Here is a 15,784-nt window from a genome sequence, read left to right as displayed (position 1 = left end):
AGTGTTCAGGCCTTATTTGGACTCATTCGTGATAGTCTTCATTGATGATATTTTGATATATTCTCGCAGCTGGGAGGAGCACGAGCAACATCTTAGAGTGTCTCTTCAGACCTTGAGGGATAGTCAGTTATATGCTAAGTTATCGAAGTGTGAGTTCTGGTTGAGTTCAGTTACATTCCTGGGTCATGTTGTATCAGCAGAGGGTATTCAGGTGGATCAGAAGAAGATTGAGGCAGTTAAGAACTGGCCCAGACCAGTATTAGCCACAGAGATTCGGAGTTTTTTGGGATTGGCAGGCTACTACCGTCGGTTCGTGGAGGGGTTCTCATCTATTGCAACCCCGATGACCAGGTTGACCCAGAAGGGAACCCAGTTCAGATGGTCAGACGAGTGCGAGGCGAGCTTTCAGAAGCTCAAGACAGCTCTGACTACGGCACCGGTATTGGTTTTTCCCACAGGTTCAGGGCCTTATACAGTCTATTGTGATGCATATCGTATTAGACTTGGTGCAGTGTTGATGCAAGATGGCAAGGTCATTTCCTATGCTTCACGGCAGTTGAAGATTCATGAGAAAAACTATCCGGTTCATGATTTAGAGTTGGCAGCCATTGTTCATGCATTGAAGTTTTGGAGGCATTATCTGTATGGCATGACATGTGAGGTGTTCACGGATCACAATAGTCTTCAGTATTTGTTCAAGCAAAAGGAGTTGAATTTGAGGCAGAGGAGGTGGTTGGAGTTGTTAAAAGACTATGATATCACCATCTTATATCATCCGGGAAAGACCAATGTGGTGGCCGATGCTCTGAGTAGGAAGTTAGCCAGTATGTGCAGTCTTGCTTATATTCTGGTCGGTGAGAGGCCGCTTGCTTTGGATGTTCAGGCTTTGGCCAATTAGTTTGTGAGGTTGGATGTTTCTGAGCCCAACCGTGTGTTAGCTTGCACAGTCGCTCATTCTTCATTATTGGAGCGTATCCGAGATTGGCAGTATGACGTTCCCCATTTGTGTGTCCTCAGAGACACGGTGCAACACGGAGGTGCCAAGCAGGTTACCTTAGGTGATGATGGTGTTTTAAGATTGCAGAGTCGCGTTTGTGTGCCTAATGTAGATGGGCTTTGGGAGTTGATTTTAGAGGAGGCCCATAGCTCCCGGTACTCTATTCATCCGGGCGCCGTGAAGATGTATCAGGATTTGCGGCAACATTATTGGTGGCGGAGAATGAAGAAGGATATTGTTGCATATGTGGCTCGGTGTTTGAATTGTCAGCAGGTTAAGTACGAACATCAGAGGTCTGGTGGTTTATTTTAGAGGATTGAGCTTCCCGAGTGGAAGTGGGAGCGGATCACTATGGATTTCATTGTTGGACTCCCACAGACTAGGAAGAAGTTCGACGTAGTATGGGTCATTGTTGATAGGCTGACCAAGTCAACACATTTCATTCCTGTGGCAGTCTCCTATTCATCCGAGAGGTTGGCTGAGATCTATATCCGGGAGATTGTTCGCCTTCATGGTGTGCCCACATATATCATTTCAAGCCGAGGTACGCAGTTTACCTCGCATTTCTGGAGAGCAGTTCAGCGAGGGTTGGGCATACAGGTTGAGTTGAGCACAATATTTCATCCTCAGACGGACGGGCAGTTCGAGTGAACTATTCAGATTCTTGAGGATATGCTCCGAGCTTGTGTAATTGACTTTGGAGGCTCGTGGGATCATTTTTTGCCTTTAGCAGAGTTTGCCTACAACAACAGCTACCAGTCGAGTATTCAGATGGTTCCGTATGAGGCTTTGTATGGTAGGTGATGTCGGTCTCCGGTTGGTTGGTTTGAGCCGGGAGAGGCTCGGTTGTTGGGTACGGATCTGGTTCAAGAGGCCTTGGACAAGGTCAAGATCATTCAGGATAGACTTCGTACAGCTCTGTCCAGGCAAAAGAGTTATGCCGATTGCAAGGTTCGAGATTTGACTTTCATGGTCGGTGAGCGGGTATTCCTTCGAATGTTGCCTATGAAGGGCGTGATGAGATTTGGGAAGAAGGGCAAGCTTATCCCTAGGTTCATTGGACCATTTGAGATTCTCGATCGAGTGGGAGAGGTGGCTTATAGACTTGCTTTGCCGCCGAGCTTATCATCCGTGCATCCAGTGTTTCATGTGTCCATGCTCCTGAAGTATCACAGTGATCCATCCCACGTTTTAGATTTCAGCACTGTCCAGTTGGACAAGGACTTGTCTTATGAGGAGGAGCCGCTAGCTATTCTAGACTGGCAGGTTCGTCAGTTAAGATCGAAAAGTTTTCCTTCTATTCGTGTTCAGTGGAGAGGTCAGCCTCCTGAGGCATCAACCTGAGAGTCTGAGTCCGATATGCGGAGCCTTTATCCCCATCTTTTCCCCAACTTAGGTACTTCCTTCTTCTGTCTGTTGCTCCGCTTGAAGACAAACAGTTATTTTAGAGGTGGAGAAAGTGATGGCCCAAAGGGGCATCACTTGTTTTTAAATTAAATTCTGTATTCCGAGGCCTTAAAACCCTCATTTAGCTTCACCTTGATTTGTGTGCGCAGTCAGGGCACATAGCCTTTAAGCTTAAATATGAAAATCTGTGAAAAATAATAAGTTTTGACAATAAAATGAATAAATTTGACTTCGATCAACATTTGGGTAAACGGACCCGGACCCGTGATTTGATGGTCTCGGAAGGTTCATAGAAAAATATGAGACTTGGGCATATGCCAGGAATCAAATCCCGAGGTCCCAAGCCCGAGAAATGAATTTCTAAAGAAAATTATTTTCTGAAATGGTTTAAAGAAAATTGAAATGAATTTTGATTAGAACATGTTGGTATCGGGACCGTATTAAGTTCTGGCGCCCGATACAGGTCTTATAAATGATATAAGATAATTCTGTGAAGTTTGGTAAGAAACGGAGTCCGTTTGACGTGATTCGAACCAAAATTAGAAATTTTGATGTTTAAAAAGTTTTGATAAATTTCATTGATATTGAGGTTTGATTTGATGTTTTTGATGTTATTTTGGTGGTATGAGTACACGAATAAGTCCGTGGGATAGTTTTGAGGTTGTGTGTATATTTGGCTTGGAGCCCCGAGGGCTCGAGTGAGTTTTGGATAGGCCACGGAGTACATTTAGAACTTAGAAAGATTGCAGAAATTTTGCTGGTATGATCAGGCCTACAGGCTTCGGATTTGCGAAGCCTGGCTCGCAAATGCGAGCTCACAAATGCGAAACCAGCCCAGGCCTGCCTTGCTCGAAAATACGATATTTTCTCCACAAATGCGAAGATTTCCATATGGCCAGTGATCGCAAATGTGACCTATGTGTCGCAAATGCGACCTTGTTATCGCAAATGCGAAAGTCAAGAAATTCTGAAGGGTTCGCACAATTCCCGTGTTAGTAGAGATTGGGGTTCGCAATTGCAAACCCTTGTTCGCAATTCCCATAACTGAGACCTCCAATTTTTATACTAAGCCAATTTTAAAACCCATTTTTCATATTCCCTCAAACATAAACGCACTTAGGCGATTTTTCAAGGATTCTTCTTCTCCAAATCAATTGTAAGTCATTTTTAACTAGTTTTCTTCAATCATTAACACCTTTTAACATGAATTCAACTTAAAATCAAAGATTGTCATGGGGGAAATTGGGAGTTTTGGGTAGAACCTAGGTTTTTCAAAAATTGGGGATTCAGACCTCGATTTGAGGTCCGATTTCAAAACAAATTATATATTTGGGTTCGTAGAGGAATGGGTAATCATATTTTGGTTCGAACCTCGGGGTTTGACCATGTGGGCCCGGGGGCAATTTTTGACTTTTTGGGCAAAACTTTGGAAAACTCATTGTCATGCATTCAAATTGATTCATTTAGTGTTTATTGATGTAATTAAGTAACTTGTGGCTAGATACGAGTGAATTGGCGGTGTAATAAAGGGGTAAAGCTATAATTGAATCTTGAGTTGTGTTCGAGACATCGAGGTAAGTGTTTGGTCTAACCTTAGCTTGAGGGATTAGGAGTCGAGTCCTATTTGCTACGTGATAATTGTTGAGTACGAAGTATAGGCATGGTGACGAGTATCTATACGTTGGTGTCAAGCATGACCGTGAGTCTTATATTGTGATTTTTCATGACTTCATTGTATTATCTATGCTTTACAATTGATTTCTATTTGTTGTGAAATTTGTGGATGTAATTGTGCCCTTTGAACATCGAGGAGCATTGGCTCAAGCTATATTACGAATTGTGAAAGTATATGAGTTGATTGAACCCTTGGGAGCAGTGGCTCAAGCGGTAAAGTGAGTGGTGAAGTAAAAGTGAAAAAGAGAAAGAAGTTATTTAATTGTTCCCTTGCTGGGATATTGTTGCTTTATTGGTTATCTCCCTTGCCGGGATGTTGATATTATTGATGTTGCTCCCTTGCCGGGACTTAATTGTTGAATTGTTGTTCCCTTGTCGGGCTTTCCCTATTATAATCTTGTTTATTCCCTCGCCCAATTGTTTGTGATTGTTGTTTGGGTAAGGAAGAGTGTTAAAGCACGAAGAGCGATGCTGTGTACTGTTTGTTTTGTGAGGAAAGAGTGTAAAACACGAAGGGTTATGCCATGTATGATTGTGAGGAAAGAGTGTAAAGCACGAAGGGTGATGCTGTGCCGCACGATGTACCATTCCGTGCCGATTCTATTGATTATATGGTGAGGAAAGAGAGTAAAAGCACGAATGGTGAAGTCGTGCACATTTTTATTATATAATTGCTTTGGTGAGGACAAGAGTAAAAGCACGAAGGGTGATACTGTGCATTTATTGACTTCTAATTCTTCATTGATATATGTGTTATGTTTTTTCCTTTCATTACTTGATGCCTTTCTATTCGGAATTGTTATCTCCCCCACAGCATGCTCCCCCTTCCATATTGACTGGTTATTTCTGTATTATTTTCCGTTGTATATATATTTGAACTGTACAGGTTTATTTGGTAGTCTGGTCCTAGCTTCGTCATTACTTTGCCGAGGGGTTTAGGCTAGGCACTTACCAGCACATGGGGTAGGTTGTGCTGATACTACACTCTGCACTATGTACAAATCCCAGAGCAGCTCTTGGGCAGTAGTTGGAGTGCTTCCTTCAGTCCACCCGGAGACCCAAGGTAGACCTACAGGAGTCCACAGACCATGGCGTCTCCCTCTATCCCTATTTCCTATTTCATTTTCCTTTTATTCAGAAACAATGTATTTTGATTTCTTCAGACCTTGTATGTAGCAACTCTTAGATAGTCTGTGACACCAGGTTTTGGGTGTTTGAGGTTTTAAAGGTTGTAATAGATGTAGGTTTCAAATGTTTAATTGTCAACTTCCGCTTATTTATTAAAGTTCCGCTGATTTCATGTTATCATCTTATATTTGTTAAAAGGAAGAAATTGGTTAATAAAGCAAGTAGGTAAGGATTGGCTTGCCTAGCTCTCATTAGTAGGCGCCATCATGACTCCCGAGGGTGGGAAATCCGGGTCGTGACACCTTCTTCTTCTTCATTTCATACGTTTTCAAGTTTCCAACAAGTTCATCCATGGTCAGTGTCTGCAAGTCCTTCGCCTCTGTAATGGTGTTTACTTTGCTTTCCCAAGAACTGGGCAGTACACTAAAGATTTTCTAGACAAGCTTGTTTCTTGGAATAATTTCACCAAGAGAGTGAAGCTCATTGATGATAGAGATGAATCGAGTGTGTATATCTTGGATAGATTCATCATCTTTCATTCTGAAGAGCTTATATTCAGTTGTAAGCATATCGATCTTGGATTGCTTCACCTGTGTTATTCTATCGCGAGTTGTTTGAAGAGTCTCCCTGATTTCTTTTGCTGATTGGCATGCTGATATCCTGTTATATTCATCAGGACCAATGCCACACACAAGCATTTTCTTTGCACGAAAATTCTTTTCTATGGCCCTTCTATCAGCGTCACTGAATTCCTTCCTCTTCTTGGAAATGGTTACAGCTGGATCGCCAAGGTTCTTGGTAGGGACAAAGGGTCTGTCACATATGACATCCCATAACTCAGAATCTTCAGCCATGCTGAAGTCGTGCATCCTAATTTTCCATCGTCCATAATATTGATCGTTGAACCTTGGAGGTCTGTAAGTAGACTGGCCTTCTTCGAAGTTTGAAGGAGCAACCATGAGGATCCTATCTAGGTGTTAACCTGATAGAAAGAACCTGCTCTAATACCAATTGATAGAATATAAGGGTCCACTAAAGTCTATAGACAAACGGGTTCTCTATCAGGTTCAATAGTACACACGCACACTGCAGTAAATAAATGACAAGAGGAATTTTATGTGGAAAATTCTCAGCTCAACGGGATTAAAAATCACGACCTACCCTTGTAGAATTTCAACTTCACTACTGAGCAACTTTTAGATTACAACCTATGCAACCTAGTAATTGACCTCTTAATCCTTCACTAACTTGTAATACTCTATTACAAGCCACTTTGTAATAACTTTATTACAAAGACTTTGCAACTTGACTAACTCTAGCCAAGACTCAAACATACAGGTTTAAGGTTTACAAAGGGTTTCCTATAAAATGCTTCTAAACAAGCTAGGTAGGAACTACAATTGAAGAACTACTGCAAAGTTACAACTCAATTAAGGACATACAATAACTTGATGTGGGAACTGGTCCGTAGTTGTTTTATTCATTGTTTTTGATGCACTAGAGAATCACTTCCTGGATGATCACGTGAGGGAGCTTGAGTAAAAATCTCTAAGTGTTTAAGTGAATGAGTTTTTCCTCCCTTGATGCTAATAATAGATGTGTGACCTCACATACAATGATGTAAGCAAAGTAGGTAAAAAGCCTTCCACAGAAAGTTGAATGCTGCTATGTTCCTATACTGTAGCGTGTGTAGGCAGCAATTTTTCAGCTGGAGAGTTGACTTCGTACAGTTGCCTCGGAAACTGGTAGGGACCTATTCCCTCAGCTGTTCCTTATACTCTGAATAGTTGAGTCATATCCCAAGCTGGAACCTTGTGATCTTAAGGTCTTGTAAATGTGTAACAGGTTCTTTATCTGGTTTTGGATAGTAAATTTGTTAGATCATCAAAATGTAAAACAAAGTAGTTATGACCAAGTTACTTGTAACCTATCAATAGAGTTGATCGAGATAGGGTATTAAAAAAAATCAACTTGTTTTTACTATGAATAATTGTCAATAGATAACTTCTTTATTCTTGATGCACTTAAGAATTACTTCCTGGATGATCACGTGAGGGAGCTTGAGTAAAAATCTCTAAGTGTTCAAGTGAATGTGTTTTGCCTCCCTTGATACTAGTAATATATGTGTGACCTCACATACAATGACGTAAGCAAGGTAGATAAAAAGCCTTCCACAGAAAGTTGACTGCTATACTATTCCTGTACTGTAGCGTGTGTAGGCAGCAATTTTTCAGCTGGAGAGTTGACTTTCGTACAGCCACCTCGGGAACTGGTAGGGACCTGTTCCCTCAGTTGTTCCTTCTACTCTGAAGAGTTGAGCCATATCCTAAGCTCGAACCTTGTGATCTTAAGGTCTTGTAAATGTGTAACAGATTCCTTATATGGTTCTGGATAGTAAGTTTGTTAGATCATCAAAATATAAAATAAAGTACTTATGACCAAGGTACTTGTAGTCTATCAATAGAGTTGACCGAGACAGGGTATTAAAAAATCAACTTGTTTTCACTATAAATAACTGTCAATAGATAAGTTTAATAACCAAATAATATAGAAATTGGATTTACTTGTTTCTCTTGATAGGTTTTTCACGATCACTACGTTTTATGAGACTAAAAATTACATTGAATGGAATTTTTTAAACCATTGTTTATATTTGATCCTGTTAAAAAAATAACCTCACATTAGAATTTAAAATATACTCGTCACAATTTTGAAGCACTAGAAATTACGATAATTGCCAAAATTTTCAGCGACTATGCTAAAAAATTCTGGTGATCCACCAAAATCTGTGACAAAAATTCTTATGATGCTAGCTTTAAAATTCTGCCAATCGAGAAAGTTCTTTAAAATTCTAGCATGTGACTTTTCCCCCAAATTTCTATTAATGCGATAAAAATCAATAATGGTATAAAAATGCCATATTTATATCATTCTCGCCATACCAAATGTCACTTGTTATTGATTGGAAGTACGGAACATGTAAAGATTGTTATATATGGTCCAAAAACCATATGGTTTTTGTAGGCAGGAAATCGGGCTTGCTTGCAGCACCATCATATAAATTTGTCATGTGGCACCCAGTTGTGTCATTGAATTTGTATTTACTTTTAAAGAAAATTAACTGATATCCAATATTTGGACAATTTCAGATACATGCATTGTTTCTTCTTTTTTATTGTTGTTTTCTACTTCTTCTTTGTGCTTAGAGTTTCTTCTTTCTTAGTTGCAAAATAGATTTGTTAAATTTGTTATTGTTTTGATAATTTGATGATTGAGTTTGTTCTTTATGATATTTGAAAGTTATTTTAATTTTGAGCTCATTTGTAGTATATTTGGTATTGAATCGTGTATTAGACTGTTAAAATTCGAAGAACAAGTTTATGTTTCAGAACATAAGATTCGAAATTTGAAGTTGTCTTCAATAGATTGAACTATTTAACATTCAGATTTTCTAAAGTTGCATTTGAAAGATAAAGAGATTTTCATATTTGATTTTTGAAGTTTCTTGGAAGAGATTGAACTATTTCATATTCAATCTTCAGATCCGAACAGGTACACTTTACGAAAATTTGTACAATACGGGCATAAACTTCAATAGCAGCCCCAAAAGCAAAGGTGTCAAAGGGGTGGGCCGGGCTGGTCCGGGTCGAGAAAAAAAGTGATCGGTCGGTCACCAATCTGGGCCGATTACCGGTTTTTTCATACCAGGTTTAACGGGTCCGGGCACATCCGGTTAAATATTGAACTGGAACGGTTTCGGGTCTAAGGGGCCGGGTTTATTTAATTTTTTTTTGTATTTTGTATACAACAACAACAACAACAACAACCCAGTATAATCCCACAAGTGATTATGTATAACTGTCGTAATTTATATTAATATAAAGTACAAATATAAAACAAAAAAAATAATCTTATAAAAAGAGTGTTTGAATAAATATCAAAGGCCTTAAAACTCTTATATTTAAAAAATTCATTACGAATTTAAAATAATACAATGAATATGAAAAAAATATAACTTATAGTATATATAAATCTTATACTGGACACTAGAGTATTATAATAACCTGATATATAAGGATCAAGCTTCAAAAGCTTTCATAGTTTCATTTCAAATTTTCATTGCATAATAATACTTCAAATTAATCTAATAAATTGAAACATTAAGCACAAATACATCTAATAATTTTAAAATAACATAAATTGTCTCAAATCAACTTAAATACGAATTTCTGGAGGACGCTCAAGACAACTCTTCATATGCCTCCTTAAACAGCCTGTGACCACCCACTTTAGACGAAGATTTAAGACTCGACCACAGTTTTTGCACTTTACTTTGTGAACTTATTTATTTTTTTCTACCACCTCAAAGTGTTCCCAAACATATGAGCGCACTCTAGAAGTACGGGGCATGATTTAACTTGAATTGAGAATTTGAGTTTGAGAAATGAGAGATGAGTGAAGAAATGAAGAAGGGGGGAGGGGGGATGTATTGTATTTATAGTTTTTCAAAGGGCTAAATTAGTAATTACTAAAAGTGTTATTTTTAAAAAAATTCCTAAAAAAGGGCTATTCTTACAAAATATCAGTTGGACAACGGTCAAAAGGTAGCTGACCGTTGCCAACGATCAAATGGATTTTTAAAAAAAATAAATCAAAAAATAGACGTTTAACCGGTCCTGGTCGGGCCGATTAACCGGTTCAATAGTATTTTTCCTTGACCGGATTTGACCAGTCCAATTAACCGGTAAGAAAAATGTTAATGTCCCAACCCCCTAACCCAGCCCTACCCGGCCCCCTACCACCGGTCCGGGTTAATACCGATCTGGGCCGGTCCGAAAATGGATAAACCGGCCCGTTAAACACCTATACCCAAAAGTGGGTATGTATAAAAATACTCCCACTATCAATCATTTCATTCACATGCTTTATTGATCCTAGTGGGCCAGCCTTATCAGGGCATTTTTTTTGGGAAATTTTCGTTCCTATACCATATAGGAAACTATATTACGAAATATGTTCAAAGTTTGCATATTACCCTTCATGTTAATAGTAATTCTACGTAATATATACAATGCATTAAATAAGAAATCATTATAGCTGTAGGATTCCTTATTTAGGTGAGCTAAAAAAGGGGAATTAAATATTTTTCAGATCTTCCAACGCAAATCACGCACAGTAATCACTATCGTCTACTTCGGTACAAACTTCCAGTACTCTATTTTTTGCGCTAAACTCTGTTTCAACATTTTCTTTGATTTTGTCGATTTCACAAATAAAATTTGAAAAAATCTTCTACAATTCTTCTGCAACAAAAGCAATTATGGCAAAAATACCAATTATGCTACAATTGAATGGGAATTGGGATAGCTATGGGAGATTTAGAGAATTCGAGGTCGATGGCATTGTAGTCGATGACGATGCGACTTATAGTCTATTGATTTTTACAATAACACAACAATTAATGATTGATACATCCGAAAAAATTATAGAAATCAAAAACATTGTCAAAGAGCATTGTCCTCCAATGGAAATTAGGAACGATATGGGTGTTCGTGCATACATGGAGACGAAAAAGGAAAACAAAAACTTAGGATCATATCCGCTATGTATAATTGTTCGCGATTTCAATATGGAATTGAGTATAACCAATGAGAACACAGCTGCAGGTGTGCGATGTTATTTTTTCTATGAAATTCTGGTATATATATATATATATATATATATATATATATATATATATATATATATATATATATATATATATATATATATATATATATATATATATATATATATATATATATATATATATATATATATATATATATATATATATATATATATATATATATATATATATATATGTGTGTGTGTGTGTGTGTGTGTGTGTGTGTGTGTGTGTGTGTGTGTGTCAATTAGAATGAAATAGTTTTGGATAGGGTAAACACATATTCTACATTAAAACTACAAAAAATTTGAAAAATTAATATGAAATACTGAATTTCAACCTTTCTACAAATTATCTATAAATTTTCTACAAACTGGTGAAAACAATATTTATATTTATTTTCATGCAGGTTCATCTGGAATACTAACGTTACTTGATATGCCAACATCTCCTGTTATATAGGAATATGAAAGTATAATAATAACAAATAGTACACCAAGTTCTGTTGAAGTAGGACAAGTATACCAAGACAAGGAAATAATTGCAACTGCAATGAAGCAATATTCTGTCATGCACAACTTCCAATTCAGGGTTAAAAGATCTAGTGCTAGAAGGTATGAACATATGAATAGTCAAATATTATTATTATTTTAATTTTGTAGTTTATTTGTAATTTTTTACTTCTTCAGTTTTCCTTGTGATAATGTTTAGCAAAATTGTAATTAAATTGTAGTTATATTGTATTTATTATTGTATAATGTGATTGTTTAAGCTAAAACAAGTTTTTTTAATCTAAATTTTAACCCATTGTTTAAAATGTATTTATTTTGTAGCTACTGGCTAATATGTGTTGGTGAAAACTGTACATGGCACTTCAAGACAACTAGCATAAATGATTCTGCAATGTTCAAGGTCAGAAATTTCGACAAACAACACACATGCTCTTTAATGGACAATACATTTATACAACGCAAACCTACTACCATGGTAGTTGGTATCATGGTTATTCCAAAATATTCTGATCCTAAGACAATTTACACCCCAAAAGACATTCAATTTGACATGTTGTCTGAACACGGCGTGAATCTAACCTACATGCAAGCCTCGAGAGCAAAGGAAAAGGCTTTATAGTTTTTGAGAGGTCATCTTGCTGACTCCTACAACAAATTGCCTAGTTATTTGTATATTCTAGAGAAAACTTATTCGGGGTCTGTAGTTAAATTGAAGAAGACAGACGATGACTGTTTCTTGTATGTATTTGTAATGATCTGTACATCAATCAGTGGTTGAGAATATTGTAGGTCAGTTGTAGTAGTTGATGAGACTTTTTTAAAGTCAGCATACAGGGGAATAATGCTAACAGCCAGTACAATGGATGCAGCAGGTACTGAGATTTTATTAGTAGAAATATTGTAGCTTGTATTCTTTTTTAGTACTTGCAGATTAATTGTAGATATATTGTAGAATAATTGTAGTTTGTATATATATGTCTTCTTCTGCATTTTTACTGCAGCCAATTAATTGCTTATTGTCACATAATGTAGGTACCATATTACCATTGGCATATACTGTTGTTGATTCAGAGAATGACACATCATGGAAGTGGTTTTTGAGCAATTCAAGCTCGCATATGGTGAAAGAGCAAACATGTGTGTTGTTTCGGATCAGAATGAGAGTATCTTGAAGGCAACATCTATTGTTTATCCCGGCATGCCATATTATTCATGCATGTGGCATATTTAGACAAATCTACGGGCAAAGTTCAAGAAGGGACATCTTAGGCTAAGTGAATTATACTTCGCCACGGCGCGGTCATACACACTTGATGAATTTAATGAAAGGATGTCAAAGATTAAGGAGATTGACCCCCGTGTCAAAGCATACTTATATGATATTGGATACCATAGATGGTCTCGAGTACATGCAACGGTGAACAGAACTTGGACTATGACATCAAACATTGCAGAATCGTTGAATGTTGTAACAAAATATGCAAGAGAGTTGCCGATAGTAGAATTATTAGAGTATATGAGGACCCTTCTTGAACGTTGGACGAAAGAAAAATTATTGAAAGCAAAGGGTACGTTCACATACCTTGGATACAAATTCAACAAAGAGTTGGATGACAACAGAACATTATCGCATAAGTAAGATCTGATTATTTATTGAATCAAATTCATAAACAGCACAATGTAGTTTTTTTGTTGATATTTTGTAGATATTTTGTATATAGCTTGATTTTAACCATATATGAATTGTTTTTTGCTTGTAGTACTCGTAGGTGAGGGCTTCAACAGACTATATCCATACAGTAATAGATGGTGTGAGGCGCTATATTGTTTGTCTTGAAAACAAGAAATGTAGTTGTGGGCAATTCCAGCTTGATGAACTACCTTGTCCACATGCTTTGGCTGCTTTAAGACAAAAGGATGAGTCCTTTGAAGAATATTGTTCTCCTTATTACACAAGGGCGAACCTCTTGCGTACGTATGAAATACCAGTAAATCTGCTGCCTGATGAAAGCAAATGGAATGTGCCACAACATATAACTGAAGAAGTAGTAAATCCACCTAAAGGAGGGAAAAGGCAGCCACGAAGACCTCAGAAAGAAAGATACAAAACATATGATGAAATAAATTCAAAGAAGTACAAGGTTTCATGCGGCAACTGTTGAGGAGAAGGGCATAACAAAAGATCTTGCAAGAACGCACCCAAAATGAAATAGAATTCTATGTAGTTAACAGAAAATTTGATGAAAATTTGTTGGTTAGTTCTGGAGAACAGATGTTGATGTATAATATTTGTTTTTTTAAAGATCATAATGTAGTTAGTTAGGATGTTTCTATAATGAGATAATACTTTCACATATTGATTTGTTTATGAATATTTTCTCTATATATATAATTTATAACGTTTTTACTATATATTCAATCCTTTACATAGTTGCTAATGTGTTTTTGCAGTTTATCTACAATAAAATTACTAAAAAAATACATTATCGAGAATTTACAGAGTATATACATTATAAATTTGTAGGAAAGTAGTTAAACACCTAGCCATATTGTAGATGAAGTATTGTTTACATTCAATAAAATAAATTTAAAAGAAACAAAACACACTGTTATAATAATCTACAAAATATCTACAAATACAACTACAAAAAAACTACAAAATATCTGTAGCTGACGTAATATATAGATTAAAATTCTGGTAGAAAGAAGCTTTATGGTGGAAATAATGTAGATCAGAATAACTGTATAAAATTTTAGTTGGAAAGGATTTAAATGCTAAAAATAATGAAGATCAAGTACTGTAAAGATTCAACAAGTGAATTTAAATCCAACAGAATGTTTCTATTTGAACTACAATACTGGATAAGGAAAAAAAACAAAGGTTACTATTGTGAGCACGTGATTTTTGCTTCACGAAGACAATTTCAAAAGAAATCAAAAATAAAATAAATTGCCTTTGGGTACAATTTTGAGAATTTTGCGTGACATTTTGGATAGTTATTTTTTGTCTGTGAACGTTTATCCTGTTTTAATTAATCAAAAAATACCAAAATACAGGTTGCATGCATGTAAGCACGTGATTTTTGACCCTCCCCGGGAATTTTTACGTTCTTAAGCTTAAATATCTAATTTAGGACTAGTATAACTATTTTAACTATTTTTACTTTATTTCGTTGCAAAAAGAAAATTTCAAAAAATATATATAAATTTTAGTTTATGTATCTCTCATAAACTTGAAAAATAAAAATTGTACTTTATTTTGGTACTTTATATAAATTCGAAAATTACAAAAAAAATATAGTTCTATTAATGTTTGTAGTCATTATAATTTTTGAAAAAATACAAAAAAAAATTACTTCTTATTTTTGTCTTTATTAAAGAACGAAAATTACAAAAAAAATAGTTTTATTAATATTCTATAGTCATTTTTAACTTTGAAAAAATACAAAAATATTACCTCATATTTTATCTTAATATTTAAAAACGAAAATTATAAAAAATAGTTTTATTAATATTTTGTAGCTATTTTAAAACCTTGAAAAATATTTTAAAAGATATAGTTTTGTTTAAATGCTAGTCTTATTTTTGGTAGTTATTTTGCTTACATGAGACTAGTTAAGCAACGTGTTCCTATTTCTCGGGTCCGGGCAAAAGAATAATATTCGGGTTTAAACTACCCGGTTTTAGGCCTAATTTTCGGACCTAGCCCATAATAAACCGTGTCCAGGACACGTGGGGAACCCCACCACGCGTGGGGGACATATGCCTCGAACCCCACCACGCGTGGGGCTCATTTTTCTTGGCAAAGCATTATAAAACACGGACAGAAAGCCAAAGGAAGGGGGACCCTTTTTGCAAAAATCCGGAAGAAGTACTGTACCTCTTTCTTCTTCAACAAGAAGAAGAAGAAGAAAACCCTAGCAGCCCAACCCCGTCTCCTCCCAAACTGCCTCACGACCACCCTCCTCCTCCATCACCCCCGTCCAAACACCATCGCCCAAACACCATAACCACCATCCTCACGAAAACCAGCAGAAAAACCACCCAGGCACCACCCCCATCCCGTCGCCTTTCCGACGTTAAACCACCACCAAACAGACCCCAAAACCATCGTCAACCTCCCCGCGTCCAAACCCAACACCAGTCCAACAGCGTCTCGCCTGCGTCGTCCAAACTACCAGCCCGACGAGTAGCAGCAGCGTTGCCACCTTCACTGCCTCCTCGCCACTGTCCTCACCTTCCCGGCGTAACCCACCAAACCAGTCGTGACACTCACCTTACGTCCGAACGACATCGCCATCTTCCTCCGTGAACCCACCATGGCTGCCTCCACCAGCTCCCTCCATTGAAACCAGCTCCACACGCATCTCGTTCACCACCCAAACCGTCTCGACCTTA

General features: G+C 36.9%; 1 protein-coding gene across 1 annotated transcript; it reads right to left on the bottom strand.

Annotated features, from left to right (window-relative positions):
* Positions 1-5,640: 5,640 nt before the first annotated feature.
* On the bottom strand, positions 5,641-6,165 carry LOC142178592 (uncharacterized). Its single transcript, XM_075248445.1, has one exon. The coding sequence runs from the start codon at positions 6,163-6,165 to the stop codon at positions 5,641-5,643; it is 525 nt and encodes a 174-aa protein (XP_075104546.1).
* Positions 6,166-15,784: the final 9,619 nt, after the last annotated feature.

This window comes from Nicotiana tabacum, chromosome 3 (assembly GCF_000715075.1).
Source record: "Nicotiana tabacum cultivar K326 chromosome 3, ASM71507v2, whole genome shotgun sequence".
In the NCBI taxonomy this organism is placed as follows: Eukaryota; Viridiplantae; Streptophyta; class Magnoliopsida; order Solanales; family Solanaceae; genus Nicotiana; species Nicotiana tabacum.
The sequence above is the reverse complement of the archived record's forward strand: the minus strand, read 5'-3'. Positions and strand labels throughout refer to the sequence as shown.